A 25,199-nucleotide genomic window follows, 5' to 3' on the forward strand; every position below is an offset into this window, starting at 1 on the left:
CCCCTCTTTCTACCCCTATGGCAATGAACATACCACATACCATTAACCAAGTTTAAAATGTTTTACTTATAAAATCCAAGGTCTGATTCATGCGTTATTCCATGCAGCAGCAAGGAGAACACGGGTAGAATACTCTTGGGTACAAAATACAGATATATAGTTTCAAACATCCTACCTGGTTGGTTACATGGAGTGAAGAGGGAGTGAGGAAAGGAAGAGAAGAAGCTTCACTTCCTCCCGCACTGGAGGCGAGGGGGCATGACCTAACTGACTCTAGGAACAGAGTTCTCGGGTCATGCACTAACTAGCATCTTTGGCTGCAATACCCCACAAGAATGACACGCACAGCCAACAAATTCCCGTTTTGTCTTCCTCCTCTTCCCTGCTGAGTTCTACAAAGGCAAGACTGAAAATGAAGAGGAGGAAGCTGACAGGCAGTGCAGCTGACACCAAGACTGCTTGTAAGAACAAAGGCAGGCTGGTGTGGGCTGGATAGCTGAAGGCAGAATGAGGTTAAGAACACAAGAAGAGCCTGCTGGATCAGGCCAGCGGTCCATGTAGTTCAGCAACCTGTGCACACAGTGGCTGAACGGCTGCCTGTAGGACACCAGCAAGCAGGATTCGAACACAAGAGCACTTTTCCCTCCTGTGGTTTCCAGCAACTGGTATCTAGCGGCATGTCTGCCTCCAACTGTAGGAAGTAGAGCATAGCTGATATATTATTATTATTATTATTATTATTTTTATTTTTATTTTTATTTTTATTATTATTAATTGATTTTTGCCCCACCCATCCGGCTGAGCCACTCTGGGTGGCTCCCAATCGAGTGTTAAAAACAATACAGCAATATATAATCATCACATACCACCTTTACCTTCCAAGAATCTCAAGCTGAAGGACATGGCTCGCCTCTTCCCCAGTTCATCCACACAACAACCCTGTGAGGTAGGCTAGTTGGAGAGATCCTGACTTGCCCAAGGTCATCCTTGTGACCTTCGGAGTGGCTGAGTGGGGTTTCAAACCCTGCCCTCCCAGGCCCTAGTCTAACATTTTGCCCCCAATGGACCAGCTTCCACGGATTGTCACACTGGCAACACCATTTATTTTGCCCCTTCCAACTCCAGGGCGCTATGATTCTGTATAAACGGGGGCTAAAATTATTTGAAACGCGACCATAGCCAGGATTTTTGTTGGGGGGCAGGCCTTTTGTTGGGGGGGGGGAGGCAAACATCAGTTTGCTATGTATTTTTATTGATGGGGGGCAGCTGCCCCTCCCCGCCCCCCTTGGCTACGCCCATGTGTCGTGGGAAGGGTTGCCTGGAGTTGAAAAGGTACAACTTGTATTCCCATGTCGCCGATTTGCAGTTTCGAAGTGCTGGGCACCCAGTGGGAGAGTCTAATCATGCGTGCGTCCGCGCACCAGCAACGTCGGACAAGGGCGTCCCTAACCTCTTCAGATCCAGGCGGGGCTTTTCCCTTCAACCTCCCCCCCCCTTGCATAACAAATCTTGAATCTCTCTCCCCTTCCCCCTCCGGGATTCAGGGCTTGCATCGTATTGCAAGGCGGTGCCGGAGAGGGAGCCTCGTCTGCTCCGCCCTGGATCCGCGCGCCTGCCCAGCGCACCGCCCCCTCGAGGGCAGCGAGGCCGCCAGAGAGACCCGGCTCAAGCCAGCCCCCTCCATCTCCTTCTCCTCCTCCTCCCCGCTCCCTCTTTTTCCGGTCCGCGCTGGGTTGGTCGCCGGCACGGCCGCGTGCGCGCATGCTCCGTCGGCGGGAAGGGGGCCACTTGCGACGGCAGCAGCCGGAGGAGGAGGAGCAGCAGGAGGGCAAAGTCGAGGCGGGCATGCAAAGTTAACCGCGGGAGCGGCAGGTAGCCCAGCAGCGGTCCCAGCGCAGCCCGCCTCTCCTTCGCCCTCGACGGCGCACCGCGCGCCGCCCCAGCCCTGCAGCGCCATGGTGTTGGACAGCTTGGCTCGCATCATTAAAGTGCAGCTGCCCGCCTACCTGAAGCGCCTCCCGCTGCCCGAGAGCGTCGGCGGCTTCCTCAGGCTGACAGGTTCGGGGGGCAGGGTTCTTGGGTGGGGGGCGGCGGTGGGGAGAACCGGAGGGTCGGGATCTGCGCCTTCTGCTCGTCGAACTTCCGTGCGAGTCTTTTGCTCATCTTCCTGGGAAGCGGGCGGTGGAGGCGTAGGAACGAAACACTCGAGTTGACTTGAACACTTTCCCCTGGAAGGTGGAAAGCGAAAGGCTTGGAACTGAGCCCCGCCAAACGCCCCGGGACTTACTTCTGAGTAGACGCGTTCTGGATCGCGCTGCAAAACTCGTTATATACCCCCCACTCCCCGCGCGCGCGTGTGTTTTTGTTTCAACTTTCTCCCAACTGCAGATCTCAGTGCTTCAGAATAAGCCTTTCTTTTAAAGCGCAGTCCCTTGCAGGCTTACCTGGGAGTAAGCCCCACTGAGCATAATGGAGCTTACTTCCGTGTTAAGTTCGGTAGGACTGTGCTGTTAACTGCACGTGCGCGTTTCCCCCATTCATCCGTCCCCTCTGATTGCCCTGCTTCAAATACGCCCTAGTCCCCTATAGGCTCTTCAGTTCCCTTGTTTCAAATAGTGCTTTCCAGGACTGGCCCTTTCGTGAGACAAGAGCTAGGCTTGCCCACCCATGCCATGTTGAGATTCTTGCATTGCAGGGGGTTGGACTAGATGACCCTCAGGGTCCCTTCCTCCCTTCCAAAACTCTACGATTCTGTAGTTTTGAGGCCAGGAAAGGCAACCACCTCACATGACAGGATCCAAAAGGGCAGCAGATTCCGATGTTAATCTTCCTCCCCCCCCCTTGCTCCTGGTGTAGCTCTTCCTTCCCTTGCACCATTTTGGGGTTCGCCTCAGGTGCCAAAATGGTCTGGCCCTGAGCCTCAGACAGCAAGTGCTTTTGAGGGAATTGGTGGTTGTGGTGGTGAGGTGTTGCAGGATAGAGGAATTTGCTGGCTGCTCTCTGATGTTGATGTTGAAGATTCCATTTCGATTCTGGTGGGCTTTTGTGCATCAAATGGCACGGCCATCTTGCCTTCTCCTCAGGCACCAAAATGTCTTGGGCTGGTCCTATAGTCCCTGTCCCCCCTTTTGCTCTCCTTTAGGACTTCAGAGGCTTTTTGACTTAAGGGGTGGGTTCTTTTACTTTCTGCTGTTTGCATGCATGTTTGAATGATGGTCATGAGGAATAGAAAACTCCCCAGAAGAGGAGACCTGTCTCTAATTCATGTTAGTTTACTTAATATAGTGATACAGGGTATGTATGCGCACGCACGCGTGTACACACACACACACACACACACACAGGTCTGTTTACATAAAAGGTTCTGTCCAATGGAACTTGCTCTGAAGTAAGGCTGCAATCCTGTGCAAAGTTAGGCACACCAAGGCCAAATTATTTCAGTGGGCCTAGGCTCACTTAAGTCCTGTTTAGGACTGTGCAGCACATACGTGTCACATTATATTCTGTATGAAAATGCCCTTATTGTGTACATACAATATTGTTTAATTCAAAACAGTAACCCCTTGAAACTCATTATCCTTTTGTGTTCCTAGTCATGGTGGTAAAAAAATCAGTGGGTGTTTTTTAAAAAACTTTTTCCAACATGTGTGTCTTAACGCAACAAATCTGAGGAGCTGAAAACATGAAAGCAGTTATGTATGCATGTAGGAATATTTCTAAATTAATATGCAGTACAGTTGCTTCACGTGATTATTATTTGGAGTATTAGTACCCTGTTCTTCAGCCAAAACAAGACAATCCCTACCTGCAGACTTACAATCTGAAAACAACAACACACAAGGGAAAAGGGACAGGGAGGGAAGTGGAAAATAGAAAAACTCAGGGACCAATTTCTAAACAGTTGTCCTCTTAATGTCCAGGGGCAATAGGTGCTTGATGGAGCTGGGGCTCCAGCAAAGCTGATGAAATGAGCCCTGCTTCCTATCTCTCCTACTGAGGAACTCTAATGGCTGCGCCCCAGATGACAGTTGAGGGCAGAGGAGACCTCATGGAGCTGGCTTGTAACAGCAGAGCCAACACCTTAATGCTTGACAAGTTCATTGTGGCATAAGCTTTATTGGATGAAGTGGCCTATAGTATGCAAGGAGTATTAGTGTGGCAGCACCTGTACTCTGGAACTCCCTGTTTAGTGATATTAGAAGGCAGGCACCTTCACTATACTGTTATGAACACATACTGAAAACTTCTGTTTTGGCAAGCCTAATCCAGACACATGATTTAGTTACATTTGTTTCAATCATTTTACTAAGTTTATATTTGGTGTGTTTTTAAAAGGATGTTTAAAAATTATACTTGTTTTTAACATGGTTTGTGTATTTTACTCATGTTTTATCACTGAACTTGTACATTGCTTGGATAATTTTTTTTTGAACAAGTGGTTTATAAATTGTCTAGATAAATAAATAACACAATAGTCCGTGAAAACCTATGCCACAATAAATTTGCTGGTGTGCCACAGGACTCTTGGTCGTTCTCGCTACTAAAGCTTAACATGACTGCTCCTCTGGAAGAGGATAAAATTATAGTTTTAATCGGCCCGCCTGTAAGGGTCATCACTTAGTGGTAGAGATAACTTAATAGTAGAGTGTAAGCTTTGTGTGTGAGTTCTGTAGTGAAGGATTTCAGAAAGCAGACTTGGGAAAGGCCTCATCAGTTTTGGAGCACTGCTACCAGCCAGATTGTGGAGCTGGAATATCCAGTTGCGGAACCAAGAGATCAATGGTTTGTTTAGAATTGTGGAGTTGGAATGGCCCCATGAGCGTCATCTAGTCTATCGCCCTGCAATGCAAGATTCACAGCTAAACAGTGTCTGACAGATGGCCATCCCAACTCTGTTTAAATACCTCCAACGAGAGAGAGTTCACCACCTACCGCGGTAGTCTGTTCCACTGTTAAAGAGCTCTTGCCGTCAGAAAGTTATTCCTCATGTTTAGTCGGAATTGCCTTTGTTTTAGTTGGAATCCATTGGAGCAGCAGAAACAAGTCTTCCGCGTGACAGCCCTTCCTTCAGATGTTTGGAGATGGCTATTATATCTCCTCCCCGTCTCCTCTTCTCCAGGCTAAACATGCCCAGCTTCCTCAACGGTTCCTCCTAAGTCTGGGTTTCCAGACCCTTAATCATCTTAGTCACCCTCCTCTGCACATGGTTCAGTATAGGGCAAGCTTTCAGTGTCATGTGACAGCGCTTTCTCTCTTGTTTCTCACCTTCAGAGGCCTGTGCTTTGAGAAGAGGAGATGGAGTATGCCTCTGAACAGTATAGTATATACACCAAGTATCAAATGTGGTGAATATAATAATAATGCAACAAAATAACACTACCACAAACTGGCTTATAAGTATAAAACCAAATTTACTAGAATAATAAACTAGAATAGAGATAGACTTGTAACCATTCAAACAACAAACATCCTAAGGTGCCATGTGCAAGACAAAGCCTGGAGATACTGTAAACATGGAGTGTACAACTGTATCTTAAGAAGTTACATGCACAGTAAATGTTATACAGACAGGATAAATGAACTGTTCCACAAGTAGCGTAAGTCCAATCACAGAACGGCAACCCCGTGCTGCCACAATGGCAAGGGTAGCATACTTTCTTTATCCTGAGCAAACTGTTTTGTATGACTGGCTTTTCGGACTGATGAAGCATGTAGCGAAACCTGTAATATATCCGGAGAACAGGTCTCCTTTTGCCCGCTTGTTGCGTTATTCTCACCAGGGCAGTGGCTCTGATTTGCCTTCCTGTGACTGATCCATGCATATGGCTTTGTGTTTCCAACTCAAGACCCACTGAAGAACATCTCATCCAGTTCAATCTTTGAAAAACAGCTTTGGAAAACTTTTTCATATTCTCCAGTGTACTACTCTTGCCGTTATGGTGGCACAGGGTTGCCCTTCTGTGATTGGACTTACGCTACTTGTTGAACGGTGCATTTATCCACTCCATGTTTACAGTATCTCCAGGCTTTGTCTTGCGCATGGCACCTTAGTATGTTTGTTGTTTGAATGGTTACAAGTCTATCTCTATTCTAGCTATTATTCTAGTAAATTTGGTTTTATACTTATAAGCCAGTTTGTGGTGGTGGTGTTTTGTTGTATGCCTCTGAACGCCAGTTTCTGGGAATCAGAAGTGGGGAGAGTGCTGTTGCGCTCAGGCCCTTCCTGCAGCCTTCCCACAGACATCTGTTTGGCCACTGTGAGAACAGGATGCTGGACTAGATGGGCCATTGGCCTGATCCGGCAGGTGCTTAGAGCTTGCAACAATTTCAGACAATCACCACAGTGAAAGTTGTTACTGTATTTCTCCCTTTGGAGAGGAGAGCAAATGCCTTATCCTCTCTCTGTTGCTACATCTGCTCCTTGTCACCAGAGAAGCTAATCCCTACATCTGGCTCCCCAAGCCTATTTTACAGATGCAACCACGGAAATGTGAATTTGGCCACCTAAAATTGTGTGATATATATTTTTTAATCCTCTTATTTTGCTCACTAAAACCTCCCCACAAAGTTGGAGCCTTTGTAAGTCAGAGGAATTTTTCTAAGTCGACGTACAGCAGTTTCCCTGTTATCTCCAATGTTTTTACATCTCCCCTCCGGCTATGAACAATTTGCAGGTTGAACTAGCTAATAAATCTAAAGGTTCTGGAAAATAAATAGGCTTCAGGTTGCATGAATAGAGCAGCTGTAAAGGCTGTACATGGCTAATGGGGTTAAAACCAGTTCATCGGGCTGGGCACAACTCGAAGGCTGCAGGGTGGGCGGAAGGCCTTGAGTAAACAGGGAATGTTGTTTTGCATGCCCATCCTGACTTGAGCTACAGAGTCACTCCTGTAATATCATTCGTCAGTTTGGAACGCTTGAGGGACTTTTACATTGCCTCTTCATAAAACACCATGTACTTGTGTGTGGACATTTTGACTGCCCTTTTTTTACTTTTGTCATTTTAAAACCATTATTATATCTTCCGTTTTCAATATTTTGTTGTAAGCTGTCTGGTATTGTATGAATTCGCAAATTCAGTGGAGCATCGTCAGAGCCATCATTTTTCCTGAATTGCACCATTTGTTACTCTCTATCTACTACAACTGCTACTAATTGCAGTCATACCTTGGGTTACAGCCACTCCAGGTTGCGTTTTTTCGGCTTATGCACCCGCCGAAACCCGGAAGTACCAGAATGGGTTACTTTTGGGTTTCGGCGGTCGCGCATGCGCAGAAGTGCTGAATCGCAACCCGCACGTGTGCAGATGCGCCACTGCAGGTTGTGAATGCGCATCCTGCATGGATCATGTTCGCAACCTGAGCGTCCACTGTATTGTTATTGCTACTACTACGTTTCTACCCCAACTTTCATGGTGTGGTATACATGGTTTTCCTTCTCCTCTCCATTTTATCCTCATTACAGCCGTTTGAGGTAGGTTAGCTTGAGAGGTTGTGACTGGCCAAAGGTCACCCAGTGAGCTTCATGACCAAATGAGGATTTGAACCCTGGTCTCCCAGGTCCTAGTCCAGCACACTAGCCACTACAGTGGTACCTCGAGTTACAAACACCTCAGGTTACAAACTCCGCTAACCTGGAAGAGTTACCTCAAGTTGAGAACTTTGCCACAGGATGAGAACAGAAATTGTGTGCCAGCAGCACAGTGGCAGCGGGAGGCCCTATTAGTGAAAGCACGCCTCTAGTTAAGAACAGTTTCAGGTTAAGAACGGACCTCCAGAACGAATTAAGTTCGTAACTAGAGGTACCACTGTACACCAGTCTGGCTGTTTCTGACCACCATTCAGTTCTTGGTTGGCCTCCCTGGATATCTGCCGAAGCTCAGCTACAAACAACAGGGCCTGTCACTGACTGGGATGCCTGGCCTGCTGAAGAGCCAACCCAGCTAGAGTGCTTGCAGCTATGGTGCCAGCATAGTGAGGTGACCCTGTTGGCTATGGGAACAGGGATGGTAGCAACGATAAACTGCAGGTAAATGCTCTTAGATAACAACAACAAAGCAGCCACAGAGAGCTAAGTTAAGGCACGTCTGCCTCCATCCCATGCAGCATGTGTGTGAGAGAGTAAGGAACAGGAAACAAGCACTGCTTCCTCTTTGGAGAAGAGCGGATGTGACATCACTGAGCCCACTCTACTAATTTAGAACTCAGCGGTCCTTAACCCCTTCACATACTAACTAGCATTGTTAGGTTTGACTGCAAATCTCCCACAGAGAAGACCCTCTTCCTAGTAGACACTCCCTTCACTTCAGTTTGCAGGAACACATGGGACAGAATCTCATAAGTTTCAGGCAGGTCAGCTCTTTCAGGCAAAGCTTTAAGGCAGGGATGGCCGACTCCCAAGAGATTGCGATCTACTCACAGAGTTAAAAACTGCAGTGATCTACCCCCTTTTGGGGGGTTCAGGTCAAAGCTGTTGAGCTTCTTTTCGGGAGGAGGAAAGCCACATTTTTGGGGTTGAGCTTTTTTTAGTGGAGCCAAAGTTGTTGAGCTTCTTCGGGGGGAGCCAGTGATCTACCACAGACGGCCAGTGATCTACGGGTAGATCACAATCTACCTGTTCGATATGCCTGCTTTAAGGGATTTAAAGGTCAAGATGAGCACTTTAGATTGGGCCCACATGCAGACTGGCAGCCATTGCAGCTAATGGCATAATATGATCAAAATGCCTAGTCTCAGTTAACTATATTGAGGTGCCTCTAATCACACTTCTCAGAACTCATTATTGCCAGTGCCCCTGTGGTCAGCGTAACTATGTGCTTTGGCTCCAAATTATACCAGTTTCACTCTCTTTTCCAAGAGCAATAGCTCGATAGCTGTCCTTCAATCCTCATCTCAGTAGAGCATGACAGTGAATAGTAACTCCATGCTTTGCCCAGAGATGTCCCTGCCTTAAGGATAACATGGTGATACGGAGATTGACTGGAGCAGAAGTACAGTAGTTTGAAAATACAGGACTGCCCTACCATGACCATAGCTTGATTTAGAGATGATGTGAGCTGCAGGAAAAGCAATTTCCAAGGCGGTACCCACATGAGTCACTTGCAGCAGAATCCATCAAAGAGTCTTGTGGCACCTTTAAAGAACAACACGTTTATCATGGCATAAGCTTTTGTGGCCAGCGATCCAACTGGATGCACTTACAGATAAATGTAAGAGTTCTGTGTGGCTTACATCTCCTTTTAAATATGCCTACTATGTGTGCTGGTCATATTCAAGCAGCATTTCGTTTCTGCATTTCATTAGATACGCCATTGGCATACTAACGTTGCACGAGTGTAGTCCTGCATATAGGAAAAGCATGTTTAAACTGGACAGCAGGCACACGGAGCCCTTTCACAGGTGAGTGCTTTCCCCGTGGCTCACATCATGTCTCATGAGGCTTACACAGCAAAGTATCAGAGAAATTATGCGGCACAAACTTTTCATGAGAAACTCAGTTTTAACCATGATCTGGTTCCATAGTACATTTTTTTCTTTTTTTAACCCTTGGAAATTGGTGCTTGGTTTCAACAGAAGGAACTTTTGGACATCCCCAAGAGATAATAATTTCCCCGAAATACTGCTGATACAAAAATGGTGAAACAGCACTAAGTAAAGAATTTGCCAGTAATTCAGCATTGCATTCCAGTTGAGATGTCTTCCTTCTTTCAGTTCCTGTTGTTATCCCCAGTAATTCTGCTGTAACATACACTTCAGCCTCATGATGACTGTGCTTTTTAAGGTCGGTATAATTGATTAAACTGGTGGCCTTACAGCTAGAGAGTTTATCTGTTCTCTGCAGTGTGTCTGCGACTGGAGTCAGGAAAACTTAGATCTGACTCCCTGTGAAGATGTTGTGCAAAGTTCTGACACTTTGCAGACAAAGCACTAAAACCACAGTCCTTCCACTTTCTTGTCTGTATTTGCCTTAAGTTGCTAATTGACTTGCTAGGCCAGGCAAAAGGTTCATGGTCCAACTTTTCATACCAAGTGAGCTGCAAGAGTACTTTTACATGGAACCTGTGGGCTGCACACTGCCTTGTCGTGGGGGAGAGAGCCAGGCCAGAGCCAGATAAGCAAGTTAATGGGGTTTGGGAAGGAGGTGGGAGGCTCTGGCCAAGGTCCTAGAAACCTACTTTCTTCCCATAGCTGGAAAAGTGCTAACTAGGCTTTGGGAAAGAGGATAGAGGACTCTAGGGCCCTGTCAGAGCCCTCACGCCTCTTTCCCAAAGCCCAGCACCTCGCTTACCTGGCTTTGGGAAGACAGGGTGAGGGCTGAAGGGGCCAGAGTGTCAAATGTTGCCAAGGGTCACCAAAAAAAGGCCTTGAGGGCCATATGTGGCCCTCAGGATGCATGTTGGACCACCCTGGCTGAGGCTATAATCCTATATTGCACTTCCTATAGCCTATATGGGACTTACCGTATTTTTTGCCCTATAGGACGCACTTTTCCCCCTCCAAAAATGCGTCCTATGGGGCGAATGCAGGCTTTCGCTGAAGCCTGGAGAGCGAGAGGGGTCGGTGCGCACCGACCCCTCTCGCTCTCCAGGCTTCAGGAAGCTATCCGCAAGCCTTGGGAGCCCGCGGGAGTTCCCACCGGTCTCCCAAGACTTCCGGAGAGCTGCCTGTATCCCGAAGCCCGGGGCGCACTGAGTAGCGTGCCCCTGGCTTCGGGCAGATATCCGCAAGCCTGGGGAGTCTGGCGCGACATCCCGCCGGGCTCCCTAGGCTTGCGGATAGCAGCCTGTTCTGGGGGCTGGGGTCGGGGGAAGCTTGGGCTTCCCCAGCCCCGCGCCTGGGGGGGGGGATTTTTTTTTTTCTTTATCCCCCCCCCCAAAAAAAACTAGGTGCGCCCTATGGGCCGGTGCGCCCTATGGGGCAAAAAATACGGTACTTTTCACCAAACAGAGAGATATAGGATTGCACTGCTAATTCAATATTCGGTCTCTGACTCCAGTGCTAGCCAGCCAAGCAAAACTTGGTAACGAAATTATGAAACGGGGGTTCACTGGTGATCCCCAAAAACATAGTCAGGTACCTTTGGTAGGGTACCATCACTGCAGTTTCCATAGGCCTATTAAAAGGGTGTGGGATGTATATGTGTAAGATCCTCTTAATTTTTTTCTTGGCATGCACACGAAAGCTCATATCAATAACTAACCTAGTTGGTCTCTAAGGTGCTACTGGAAGGAATTTTTATTTTATTTTATCTTGTTTTATTTATTTTATTTTGTTTCGACTACAGCAGATCAACACAGCTACCTACCTACCTGTAGCAAGATGAAAGATAATGTTTCATCATTCCCTGCCATCCTATTTTGGGAGGTTGCAAAGTGCACATCACTTTGTAGCAACATCACCAGGTCCATCAGACTGTTGCAACGAAGTGCTTTGTAAGATAGTACAGTCGTACCTCAGGATGAATACGCTTCGGGTTAGGCAAATTCGGGTTGTGCTCTGCGGTGACCTGGAAGTAACAGAGCTTGTTACTTCCGGGTTTCACTGCGCGCGCATGCACAGACCATCAAAATGACGTCACACGCGTGTGCAGAAGCACCAAAACGTGGCATGTGCAGACGCGCCGTCGCATCTTGCATTCCATTCAGGATGCGAACGGGGCTCCGGAACAGATCCTGTTCGCATCCCGAGGTACCACTGTACTCGGCACCAGCCTCAGAGTTCAGGCAGTAGCTTTTGAATCTGCATAAAACCTGGACGTGCATATTGGATTGCTTTCTAAGTCTGTCATAATGCTCATTTGCTTCTGTGAACCTAGCCAGAAAGTACTAGTCTGCAACTATACAGTTGCTAGATAATGGTACCCTTTGTTTGCTGTATTCTCTCCATTTTATTAATATGCTCTTAACTTGGAAGTTTCCACGCTAACCATTGTTCGACAGTCTTCCCACTTAAATGTCTTGTGGCTCAGTTCTGATCTTTCATTGGAGTCCGTCTTTATCTGATTGCCTCCGTTATCACGCTGTGCAGGTGTTGTCGACATGAAATTCTGATCACTTAACTAGTTTCCAATTGTCCTGTTTTGTTTTTTGGAGGGGCGGGTGGTGGTATATGATGCTGTGCAGGGATGGAAATGGAATGCCCTCATCTGCCCAGTTAATAGCTGTGCTCTAGATGCCAATTTTTTATTTCACTCTTTTCTTTAAAAAAGCAGTTTTCAGAGATACCTATTTCTTTACCTTTTTCACTCAGAATTGCTCTTATGTTCCAAGGGCCTGCTTATTACCACAAAGCAATCAGGGTGGTTAATGTTTCCAGTGGCCCAAGGTAAAAATCTGAAGCCCTTGTTAACCCAGAGCCTGAGCTAACAATGCAGTCTGGCTAGGATCAAAGGGGGTCTCCCCAGTCCAGCCGCCTGCTTTATCTAGCCTCTCTTAGACTATTTTTAAAAAATATATATTATATTTTTATTAGTTTTCAAATACAAAAACAAATTTATACATTCCATACATCTTAATTACATCTTACTTCTCTTTTTTGACTTCCCCCAATTTGTCTGCCATTCCTTCCTTTTGTTACCTTTTACACATTTCTGCCCTTTTAACCCATTCCGCTCACAGAGCTTCCTTAAAGCTTACAAACGTTTTTGCATATATTGGATAAACTTTTCCCAATCTTCTGTAAACCTTTGATCTCGTCGATTCCGGATCCTTCCTGTCATTCTGTCCAGTTCTGCATAATCCATCATTTTAGTTCTCCATTCTTCTATCGTAGGTAATTCCTCCTGTTTCCATTTCTGGGCCATCAATATTCTTGCTGCTGTCACTGCATATAAAAATAACTTCTTTTAATTTTTATTTATCTCATTACCTGTAATGCCTAGTAAAAATGCTTCTGGTTTCTTAACAAATGTATTTTTCAACATTTTCTTCAATTCATTATAAATCATTTCCCAAAAGCATTTTACCTTCTTACATTCCCACCACATATGAAAAAAGGTACCTTCTTTTTCTTTACATTTCCAACATTTGTTACTTATCTTATACATTTTTGCTAACTTCACAGCTGTTACATACCATCGGTACATCATTTTCATAACATTTTCTTTTATAACTGTGCATGCAGTGAATCTTAAACCTTCTTTCCAAAGTCTTTCCCAATCCTCCATTTGTATATTATGCCCTATATCTTTGGCCCAGTCGATCATAACTGATTTTACCTCCTCATCCTTCATACACCATTCCAGTAATATCTTATACATTTTTGCTAAATTCTTATAATCATTATTCAATGTCTGAAATTTTGATTCTTTGTCAGCAAAACCCCTCTGATTTAAATCTTTTCTAAACATCTCATTAATTTGAAAATAATGCAGCCAGTCATTCACATAGTCCTTAACTTCTTCAAATGGTCTCATTTTCCATTTTCCTACACTTTTACACATTAACTTCTCATATGTCCCCCAACCCCCTGTCATATTGACTTTCTTCACACTTATCGCCTCCAACGGCGACAACCAATATGGAGTTTTTTGTTCCAAAAGTTTTTATATCTTTCCCACACTTCAGTCAAATACCTTCTTATAATGTGATTTTCAAAACCTTTATGTATTCGTCTCTTGTCATACCACAAATACGCATGCCACCCGAATCTATTATCAAAACCTTCAAGATCTAACACATCCGTGTCTTCTAATTTCATCCATTCCTTCAACCAACAAAGGCAAGATGCTTCGTAATACAATTTCAAGTCTGGCAGGGCGAAACCTCCTCTTCCTTTTGCGTCCGTCAATATCTTAAATTTTATCCTCGGCTTCTTACCCTGCCAGATATACCTTGAAATTTCTCGTTGCCAATTTTTAAAAATCGCTGCCCCTTTGATTACTGGAACTGTTTGAAACAAGAATAACATCTTCGGTAGCACCTCTCTTAGACTATTTAACCTAGGAGGAGAAAATTACATAGGTCATGATATGTTCAGGGCAACTAAGTTATTCCCCATTCTGCAGTTTTTAGGGTCGAACAGGGCATGTGATTTGATGCAGGTATTGCCCTGCTCAGTACCTGGCTGAGAGATGCCATAGGAACTCCCCAGGCTAGCAGGACCAGTGGTCAGGGATGATGGGAACTGTAGTCCAAAAACAGCTGGAGACTCAAGTTTGGGAAACCCTGGTCTAGGGACACCAGTTACAGGTTTGAATCCAGAACATCCCAAGACTACAAACCTGTTCCAGCAAGTGCAGCTCGGCCTAGAACAAAGCACTTATCTCATTCAGTATACCTGAAGGAGTGTCTCTACCTCCATCGTTCTGCCCGGACACTGAGGTCCAGCACTGAGGGCCTTCTGGTGGTTCCCTCGCTACGAGAAGCCAAGTTACAGGGAACCAGGCAGAGGTAGTGGCACCCGTCCTGTGGAACACCCTCCCACCAGATGTCAAAGAGAAAAATAACTACCAAACTTTTAGAAGACATCTGAAGGCAGCCCTGTTTAGGGAAGCTTTTAATATTTAATAGGTTATTGTATTTTAGTGTTCTGTTGGAAGCCACCCAGAGTGGCTGGGGAAACCCAGCCAGATGGGCGGGGTAATAAATAATAAATTATTTATTATTATTATTATTATTATTATTATTATTATTATTAATTTATTAGAATGTACAGGCGTACCTTGGATCCTGAATGCCCTGGAACTCGGACGTTTTGGCTCCCGAATGCCGCAAACCCAGAAGTGAGTGTTCCGGTTTGTGAACATTCTTTTGGAACCAGGACGTCTGATGGGGCTTCCGCAGCTTCTGATTGGCTGCAGGGGCTTCCTGCATCCAATCAGAAGCTATGATTTGGTTTTTGAACATTTTGGAATGTTTTGGATTCTGTCCGACTTTCAAGGTACGGATGTATTACAAGTGGGGTCCACAATGGACTCCCAAAATGTCTGGCATAGTGTTGCTGACCATAAATTGCTACATCTTCCTGTGAGGAAACTCAGGGTTTTTGTTTTCTCCTTGATACAGGAGTATTGGAAAGGGAATCATTTAAAGCAGAGAAGAGAAAGCTGTCTCTCCGCGCCCCCCCCCCATGTTGCTGGAGTAAAACTGCAATCTTCTTTGGCCCTTGGAAATGCTGACTGGATCTCCGTAACATCTGGAGGTCATCAGATTCCCCCACACTCGTCATTTTATTTGGGGAGGGGGACTTAGCTGGACTTTTTAAAATTTATTTTTGTTATATTACAAGGCAGAATGCACTGAGTCAAGTCTTTCAATCCAGAGGCCAATAAAAGAGTAGCAAGCGAATAAATCTGTCATTAGGCAAAACTTTCGTGATGATTTATGCTCTCGCACCGCATTTCAAGAGCAAGCTGTATGTTATAAAGTGAAGTTGAAAAAAGTGATCTGTTTGTCTCCATGTGTGACTCTGCTGTTCAGCTATCCAGGATTTTTTTTTAAAAAAAATACAACACCAAACCCTACCATTTCCTTTCTGCTATATCACATTACCCTTTCTGTTTTTGTCTTTCACTATAAAACAAAGCAAGATCCTTTTATTTTTTCCTCTCCCATTTTGGCAGTTTAAAGGGGGATTTTGTTGAAATGTAAAATAAGATGAAATGGGTCAATATGTATCTTTGTACCAGGCAAATACATACTAAGTTTGAGCTTATGCACCCTACAGTGCAGTCCTATGCATGCTTACTCTGAAGTAAGCCTCGTTTAGTTCAATTGCACCTTTTCAGGTATGTGTGTCCAGGATTGCCACCTGAGCGAATTTGCTCATGTAAAAATTGTCACCCATGTTTTCTTTTATATAGGTATATCGGTGCAAATGCTATACTTCAAAAAAGGTGTATAAACAGGAAACATGGGTGTGAAAGATAAAGTTTCACAGTATAAATAGCCATGCAGAATTAACTGCATTACCATTCTTTAGCTGCTTACTATTTTGCATTCTCAACACTCAATACATCAGAAGTGCTTCTAATTTCTGTCCACATATGAGATGCTGTGTGCTTTTGCAAGTCCTTCCCATGGCTGAAAGAAAAATTAGGAAAGCATGGACCAGAGCCAGCCCAAGACATTTTGCTGCCTGGAGCAAATGACAAATCTCTCTCCCCGCCTACAAATTTCCAGTTACCGTTTTACAGTCATACCTCGGGTTCAAGTTGCTTCAGGTTGAGCGCTTTCGGCTTGTGCTCTGCAGCGACCCGGAAGTAACACAATGCGTTACTTCTGGGTTTCGCTGCTCGTGCATACGCAGACGCTCAAAATGACGTCACGCGCATACGCAGAAGCGGCGAATTGTGACCTGTGCAAGCAGGTTGCATTCGCTTCAGGATGTGAACGGGGCTCCAGAAAGGATCCCGTTCGTATCCAGAGGTACCACTGTACTTCACCACTGGTGACACGACAACGTTCTCCACCACACCAGAGTTGCTCAGGGACTGCAGGGCAAGCTGTGTAGCACACATTACTCAGTTTTCTTGCACTTCACCCCTGCTGCCCTCTCACCTTAATCTGCCACCTGAGGCGGCTGCCTCATTCTGCCAAATGCTAGGGCCGGCTGCCGCGTGCAAAGTTCAGTATGAAAAGACTGGTGGTTTTCTGGTCCGTGTAGCATCTTCATAAGCTCTTGGGAAGCATGCTTGGTGCAGGTAGCCTGTTCAAAGAACGTAACATTCAGAGGCCCTGGTGCACTTGACAGTTGTTTTCTACATCTTCTCTCCAGTTTGTCAGAAGCATTGCTTAGTCAGGAAAGCAGCTGTTTGGAACCCCTTGAGCTGGCAGGGGAGTCTTCCTTTCTCTCCTAGGCATGTGAACAATCAGATCAATGTAGGGTTTGCAAATTGTGCTGTTCCGCTCCCTGGGAGCAGCTGGATAATCTCTCTCTCTCTCTCTCTCTCTCTCTCTCTCTCTCTCTCTCTGTGTGTGTGTGTGTGTGTGTGTGTGTGTGTTAAAAAGGCAAGGGGCCAGATCCAGTTCACCAGTTTGGTTGAATTAATTGAACTAAATTGTTTTGATTGGGTTTTGCCATTAATTATTAGCATTCTGACTTTTTTGGTATTCCATGGTGGGCCGTGCAATCTGCTATTCTGAACAATGCTTTTTATCGGGGAGGGGGAAGCGGGGATGGGTTTACGGAACCAGAGGTGGGGTGGGGGCTGTGGCCTTAAAAAGCTTGGGATCTACCAACATAGGGACAACTGAGATTAAATGCTGTATAAATGGCCTAAAGAAATTGGGTATTGGGTAGGCGGAGGCCTGAGTGGGTCAAAGCGGGTTCGCCCCCACTCATAGGCAGTGCTTGGTGGCTCAGTGTAGCTTTGATTTGCCTGTATTTGAATACGCTTCCATGGGAACCGCCGGTTGTCTCTGTCCTTGTTCAGGTCAGCTTGACTTGCCATTTGGACTACCTGTGGTTACCCTGCGTAGTGCTAAGAGCTTTGCATTTGTGTCTTGCCTTTCTTATTAAAGATTTAGTTAGGTAAGGAATCCTGTTCTACCCACCCAGGAAGTGAATTTTTCATACCCTCAAGTACAGAGGCTCCCATCTGCACCATGTATTTAAAGCAGCACAGAGTGCCCTGTGAAAATGGATTTATTGTTAAACCACTCTGGAAAATTGTGGCGCTGGCAGGGGCCTGGGGTCTCCTATGAGCTCCCAGCATCCTTAGCAAACTGCATTTCCCACAATTCTTCTGGGGGAAGCCATGACTATAATAATTTATTATTTATACCCCGCCCATCTGGCTGAGTTTCCCCAGCTACTCTGGGCGGCTCACAATGAAGTGTTAAAAACAATACAGCATTAAATATTAAAAACTTCCCTAAACAGGGCTGCCTTCAGATGTCTTTTAAAGATAAGATAGCTGCTTATTTCTTTCACATCTGAAGGGAGGGCGTTCCACAGGGCGGGCGCCACTACAGAGAAGGCCCTCTGTCTGGTTTAAAGGAGCATGATAGCGCTTTAAATGTATAGTGCAAGAAAATTTGCAGAGCTGAAAATTCTTGGGGAGCTCAATTCGGCAGGATTACACAACCTTTTGCAAATATATCCACTCAGTGGGCCATAGCCCAGTGACGGAGCACATGTTTGGATTGGAGAATGCCCCAGGTTAAATTCCTAGCACCTCCAGGTATGCCTGGGATATGCTCCTGTCCTGAAACACTGGAGAATTTGGAATCATTGTCAACAGTACTGAGTCTGATTGACCAAAGATCTGACTTTGTGTAAGGCAGCTTCTTATAAAGAAGTACAGTATTAATATTATTGCTGCCTGGGTAAAAATACGCGTAAGCCCCAATACTTTATCAGCATCTTTTGCCTAAATCCTGCTGAGCCTCTTCCATTTATTTCAGTGAAGCTGGGGAATTGTGTCCTGTGTTTTTAATTGTACACTAACTCATTTATATCTGCCTCAATTTAATCCCCTTTTTGTGCATGGGGACAAGAGTGTGCTCCTGTGAGCTTTATTTTTTTTAAGTGCCTCTGAATTATTTCACTAATTTGGCTGTATAGTAGTCAGAAGGCAAAGGGCAAGGAAAGCTGGCCATGACATGGTAATTAATCCAAAGCAAACTTTTTAACTACCTCATAATTTCATCTGCTCTTCCTTGTGTTGATGATATGGATATTCCTCATTGTGAGGACAGGCAATACTGTCTAATATGATTTGGTGGGATTGCTATTATTATTATTATTATTATTAATAATAATAATAATAATAATACTCTGCCCATCTGGCTGGGTTTCCCCAGCCACTCTGGGCAGCTCCCAATAGAATATTAAAAACACGATCAAACATTAACAACTTCCCTAAACAGGGTTGCTTTCAGATGTTTTCTAAAAGTCATGTAGTTGTTTATTTCCTTGACATCTGATGGGAGGGCATTCCACAGGGCGGGTGCCACTACCGAGAAGGCCCTCTGCCTGGTTCCCTGTAATCTCACTTCTCACAGTGAGGGAACTGCCAGAAGGCCCTCAGACCTGGACCTCAGTGTCCAGGCTGAATGATGGGGGTGGAGACGCTCCTTCAGGTATACTGGACCAAGGCTGTTTAGGGCTTTAAAGGTCAGCACCAACACTTTGAATTGCACTCAGAAACATAAAGACAGAAAGTATAACATAGCAACCATCAGTTTTGGGAAGTCAGGCAAGGACAGTCACATACTGTCACTGCTGGCGGCGTAGAATGTTGCCAGCATTGAAATGAAGGGAGTGAGAACACATTGACTAATGTCACACAGAGGTGCCTCCAAATAATTATCTACCATCACCATGGCCTTATGGCATGCCAATGTCCTAGCACATGGCATGGAGAGTTGCTGTTATAGCTTTCCATAGGCATCTGGCTGACCACTGAGAGAACAGGATGCTGGACTAGATGGGCTGTTTATCTGATGCAGCAGGATCTTCTTACATTCTTAAAGAGTTTTCATGCTACTGCCATTGCTCTTGAGATGCAATTGCTGCTCTGCCCTAGCAACCAGAATTCAGCAATGTCTTACACTACGTGTTGTGGCTGCCATGGGGTCAAGTCAAAATGCAGAGGCTCTTAGAATGTAAGCACTCTATAATAAAGCACTGTGTTGATAGCAGTTGATGCTGGAACTTGATGCTGCTGAGCACCCTTCTATAACATTAATGTGTGTGGTATGTGCTTAGTTTCAGAATGGCTGCGGTTATTGCCTTTCCTGGGTGTCCTTGCTCTGCTCGGATACCTTGCTATTCGTCCATTCCTCCCCAAGAAGAAGCAGCAGAAGGATAGCTTGATCAATCTCAAGATCCAGAAGGAGAACCCCAAAGTAGTGAACGAAATCAACATTGAGGACCTTTGTCTCACAAAGGCAGTGTATTGCAGGTGCTGGCGCTCAAAAACGGTGAGTCATTTTATTGCTTTGAGATGTGGCTTCAAGGTTACTGTGATTTCCAGTATACCTGAAGCAGTGTCTCCACCCCCATCGTTCTGCCCAGACGCTGAGGTCCAGCGCCGAGGGCCTTCTGGCGGTTCCCTCACTGCGAGAAGCCAAGTTACAGGGAACCAGGCAGAGGGCCTTCTCAGTAGTGGCGCCCACCCTGTGGAATGCCCTCCTATCAGATGTCAAAGAGATAAACACTGGCAGCTTTTAAACCTGAACCAACCCACCCTGATTTTGCGGGAACCAAATCTCTGTAAAGTGCAGAAGGATCCAGCAGTTCCAGGTTTGTATGAGCTTGAGCTACAAGTGGCTGGAGTAGGCCGCGTTGTGCCCTCCCATCAGCATCAGGCAGTTTGGCCAGAGATGATGGGAGGTGTAGCCTGCAGCAACTTAGAACAAATTAGATTGTTCATAACCAGTGTCAAGGATGGAGCAAGTACAGAGACCATTTTAAGGCATTCATTGTTTCATTTTGGGGTATTGGGCCTAGACTACTGTCCCTCAGCCTGGATCTTTTTCTGTCCCTGTACTTAAGCTTGTGGGTTGCCATCCCATTTTATCTATGCCGAATGTACTTTGTTCTAGTTATGAGTGACCCGGGCTCCTGTGGAAAAAGCTTCTCTGAATCATAATTACCACCCTACAATCAGTGCAGATATTCAGTTGCTTTTCTCCTGCCTTCTTTTCAGTTCCCTGTCTGTGATGGCTCCCACAAGAAGCACAATGAGTCGACAGGAGATAATGTGGGCCCATTAATACTCAAGAAGAAAGAAGTCTAGCAAGCCTCCCCAACTAAGCCACGACTGACGGGAAGTCCACTTGATACCCACGTGGTAGTGCTTTCAGTCTAATAGTTACTGTAGACTTGAGCTTTGATATCTCTTTAGGTTACCTTAGTTTTATAGACTGTGATAGACATGTGATGATATTTTTGTATGGTCTCAAAAGCCATGTCCAACTTAATGAAGAATGGTCCCTTTGTACATGGCGTTTTTACTCCCGTAACAAAATGATCGCTCCCAGAGTTTCAATTTAACCAGTAATAAAATGTTAAGGTGATTCGTAAAGAGCCATATATGTACCCTTTCTCTGCTTAAAATAAGCACATCTACACTACAGATTTAAATGTGTCTGAAACTAGCTTAACTGTTGTGACTTCCACAAAAGAATTCTGGGAACGGAAGTTTATCTTGATCCTGTTGACATTTCGGTTTTGTTTCACCGTCGTTTTTTTTACCTTCCGCAAGTGAAGACAGCCTTGCCTATGGCATACCTGGTTTGAGGAGTATGGCAATGGTTAATAAGCCCAGTTGAAAATAATTAAATCTAAGAACAATGTAATTGCTGTCACAGTCCATTTTATGGCTGATACTGGACGAAAGGTGGCATTTTTTCCTACATAAGCAACAATGACTAAGGCTTCTGCTCACAACAAACAAAAAACCCAATTTGTCTGAAACAAGAGGAGTGCCTTATACTCTTATTTAAGTTTGAATAGTCCCATCTATGCCACACTCAAGAATCATTTTCCCAAAGAGACTCATGTTGTTCTGATCTCCCTGTACATCTCAACACGCACTTAATTCCTAATTCCATGCACAACCATATAATATAGACAGTCATGATCTGAATTCCAAACAATATTAGGTTTTATGCTCTGTTTATGCTGTGGAAAACATCTACTGCCCCAATGCCAAAGCAGTATTAGCAATTAGTAGTGGCTTTCTGGACCTAGTTAGTTACAAACTGTTTATGACAATAAGGCTCTGATAGAAGCATCCTTGGCTAACATATTGCCTATGAGAAAATAAATGGCAAAGTAAATTGACCTCTGCCACCAACTTGCTCCCAGATATTCTCACTGTGGACAGAAAGTAGATTTCTATTGAACCCCTCTGTTTTGCTTGTTACTCACGTAGTACATAGGTTGGTTTGTGAAACTGACTGTGCCTTTTATATCTGGTGCCCTAGTCCTCCCATTAGTGCCAAAAGCCCTCCCGTATTTTCTTCTTCATTACTCTGAATTATTACAAGACAACTGCTCTTGGATATGTAGCATGGTTTGTCAGCTTCCTTTCGGAAGAAAACAAACAAATTGCTAGGTGTTTTTTTAAACCACCACCACCACCACCACCACCACCACAGTGGTATATTCTTCATTGTGACCAACCTGGTTTTAGGTAAGTAATTTATGGATTTTTCCATATTACTTTCAGTCATGGAGGCCAAAGTTCTTTCTAGTGATGTACATGCATGCATACATGAGGAAGGTGCGCACACAGACCTACACTTTTTCCACGGCGGGGAGAAACTTTGGCCAGATGATTATGCAAACGAGCCTTTAATTACAGCTAATGTTTGTTGGATTTGGGGGAAGGGGGGAGTCCCTGCCTACCACACTTCCCACTACAGATAACACAGATCCAGATCCAGCTCACATTATGCAGACGAGGAAAAAGCTATTGCATTTCTCAACTTCTGGTTTCAGTTTGTTTTCTTCCTTTTTCAGCAGAAAACAACTCTGCCAGGGCCAGGCAATGCATGGGTGTGGGGAGAGGCTCAGAGACCAGCTTGCAGCACCTTCAGATCTAGCACTAGGGGATTACTTGTCCTCTTATGCTTGGACTGGACCCCTGTGCCTGATCTGGAAGTAGGATGCCAATTCATGCCTGCATCCCAATATACATATCTGACTGGTGGAGCTCCATAGAACTACATTTGCTACGGTGCAGTCTTCTTGCTAAGCTTGAACTCAGCCTCTGAATGTCTGGGGAGAGAAGCTAGCTCTGCCCTGTACCAATTAGCTGGGTTTCTATTATTTTATTATTACATGTGTAGTTCCCATTTTCTCTTAAGGATTTCAAGGTGGCATACACAAATTCCTCATTTTACCCTCACAGCAACCCTGTGAAGTAGTTTAGACTGAGAGCTTCCTGGCTCAGTGGTGATTTGAACCCCAGTCTCCCAGGTCCTAATCCCAACACATTAACCACTACGCCACCCTGGCTCTTGACAAGATGCCACGAACTCACTTCTCTTGGAGCTGTTCTACTGTGCGCTAAAACTGAGTGTGTTCCATGAAAAACAAAAAAGCGAGCAAAAAAATAAGGTGCCAAATAGATGGAATGGGGTAAACATGTAAGCAACACTGCCACTGCCACTGCCCCTCCCCAAAGTGTTTGGGTGGTGGTGAGGAGCAAGACAGACAATAAGCAATTTTCTTTTAAATACAGTGGTACCTCTGGTTACGAACTTAATTCGTTCTAGAAGTCCGTTCTAAACCCGAACCGTTCTTAACCTGAGGAGCGCTTTTGCTATTGGGGCCTCCCGCTGCCGCTGCGCGATTTCCATTCGCATCCTGGGGCAAAGTTCTCAACCCGAGGTACTACTTGTGGGTTAGTGGAGTTTGTAACCTGAGGTACCACTGTATATCTGCCAAGAGAATTGCAAAAACAAGGAAAGCCAGACTTCCTACATAGGAACAAAAAGCACCGTGACCCCCCCCCCCCTTTTAAGCGAATCTCTGCATGCATCTTCCTAAGATTGGGCTCTGGATTAACTTTCATCTGCTGTTATTTATTGTTTGATGTGATAAATCATGGGATTTGAACCATGATCTAGTTGAGATAGCTAAGTTAGTAGAGCACCGGACTCCCGACCTCAGGGTCATGGGTTTGAACCCCATGTTGGGCAGAAGATTCCTTCATTGTAGGGAGTTGGACTAGATGATGCTGAGGATCCTATCCAATTCTACAATTCTGTGATTCTCTGAATCTTCCATAAGCAAACAGGAAGATAAAATTGATGCCCACCACACTTGGAGCATGAAGATAATTTTCCTCACTACCACCAGAATGAAGCAGCTCAGTGCTAACTTGTGTTGTTTTTGAAATCTGAACTGGAGAAAACTAGAACAGGCCTCTCCTTTCCTGTGGATGAAACGCTGCTAGCCTGAGGTGCAGGCTCCGATTTCAGTTTAAGATTTCTTGTGAAGTGCCTAGCATCTCACCTACATACCTTGCCTGATCCTTTTGATATATATTTCAGGCAGCTTGCCGATTTGGAATTGTGTCTAAACTTTTGTTGGGTTGGGTTTTAATTTCACGGTAATTGCTACAGACAATTCAAAGGATGTTATGGTGCACAGCCAACATTGTGTGTGTGTGTGTGCGCAAGAGAAAGACTTGGAAAGATACACCATGGAGGAAGTTACATATGTAATTCTGTTACTACCAATAAAATATTCATTCTACATCGCACCTTTGTGAATTTTGCATGTCTCCAGCTTGATACACCATGGCTCACAATTAGGACATAGCCTGAACGAAGGCAGTCATAGCAATAACATTTTGTTACATGTTTAAAGAGAAAGGGGGAGAATGGGCGGGGGAATGTTCCTAGGTGCTAGTGAATGCTAGGCTAAAAGGCAACAAAGATCAGGTTAGACAATTCCAACTTGAACATTTCAAAATATCCTAATTCATTATTGTAGACATCTGCCTATAATAGTTTAAAACTGCACTTCTGTTACAGGGTTGCACCATTACACCTACAAGAATATCCTATGCTTGGCAAATTTGTAAAGTATAAGGGGAAGGATTATTTCTGTGAATTCTTCCATCCCCAGCTCCCAACTCAGCCCCCTGGCCATGCCATATCTTGCACCACGCCATGAACATATATTCTGTTCCACTCACACAGTAAGTTAGGATCCAAGCCAATGGTCCTGAAGCCTCTGGACAGAAAGCTTGAAAGAGCAAGAAAAACCCCCAGTCTTTTCACCCCGTGCCTTACATTGCTCTTCCCTGAACCATGCACTGCTCAGCTTCAAGGTCTGGAAAATGGTTCCTTGCATATGCTTAGGATATTAATTACAGCTTTTGTTTCTGGGCCTTTGGATCTACTTAAATCTTTTGTTTTAGGATCATGTGCAGTAGCTGACAGCAGGGAGCCTTTGAAAAACAAACATGGCCCACAGTATCTTCCCTCTCCTCAAACATTCTCTTGTGAAAGTTTGCATGTAACATTGAGGACAAAAGTTAGCCTGGCTAATGGTGCTACTGCCAAATATTAGGTGTGCAGTTATACAGATCTAGCCGATTCCAGGATTACTGTTAAGCTGCACTATACATGAGTTGCTCCTGGTCTCACCCCAATGTGTCCCCCCCTTTCCTTTGCCAAGCAACAGCTGCACAGGGTATTATCTTGCTACACATCTAGTTATTTGCTTTTACTTGCAGAGCAGAACCATATATCTGCACTCCACCCCAATCTCCAAGCAGTGCAAGGTTCC

The 25,199-nt window shown here is 45.0% G+C and overlaps 2 protein-coding genes across 2 annotated transcripts in view; one reads left to right on the forward strand and one right to left on the reverse strand.

Annotated features, from left to right (window-relative positions):
* CENPE (centromere protein E) overlaps positions 1-25,199 on the reverse strand; it is a 299,890-nt gene that overhangs the window by 181,653 nt on the left and 93,038 nt on the right. The window lies entirely within an intron of this gene.
* On the forward strand, positions 1,730-24,162 carry CISD2 (CDGSH iron sulfur domain 2). Its single transcript, XM_079990301.1, has 3 exons — positions 1,730-2,058; positions 19,653-19,867; positions 20,596-24,162. Exons 1-3 carry the CDS (start codon positions 1,956-1,958, stop codon positions 20,683-20,685), a joined length of 408 nt encoding a protein of 135 aa, XP_079846427.1. The 5' UTR covers positions 1,730-1,955; the 3' UTR covers positions 20,686-24,162.

The sequence above is a fragment of the Podarcis cretensis genome (assembly GCF_951804945.1).
Source record: "Podarcis cretensis genome assembly, chromosome: 9".
NCBI classification, from domain to species: Eukaryota; Metazoa; Chordata; class Lepidosauria; order Squamata; family Lacertidae; genus Podarcis; species Podarcis cretensis.

Excerpts from the sequence above, each read along its gene's own strand:
- CISD2 (XM_079990301.1), top strand. The coding sequence starts at position 1,956 with ATGGTGTTGGACAGCTTGGCTCGCATCATTAAAGTGCAGCTGCCCGCC. Across the intron at positions 2,059-19,652 it reads CGGCTTCCTCAGGCTGACAG|TTTCAGAATGGCTGCGGTTA; the intron begins GTTCGGGGGGCA and ends GTATGTGCTTAG. Across the intron at positions 19,868-20,595 it reads GGTGCTGGCGCTCAAAAACG|TTCCCTGTCTGTGATGGCTC; the intron begins GTGAGTCATTTT and ends CCTTCTTTTCAG.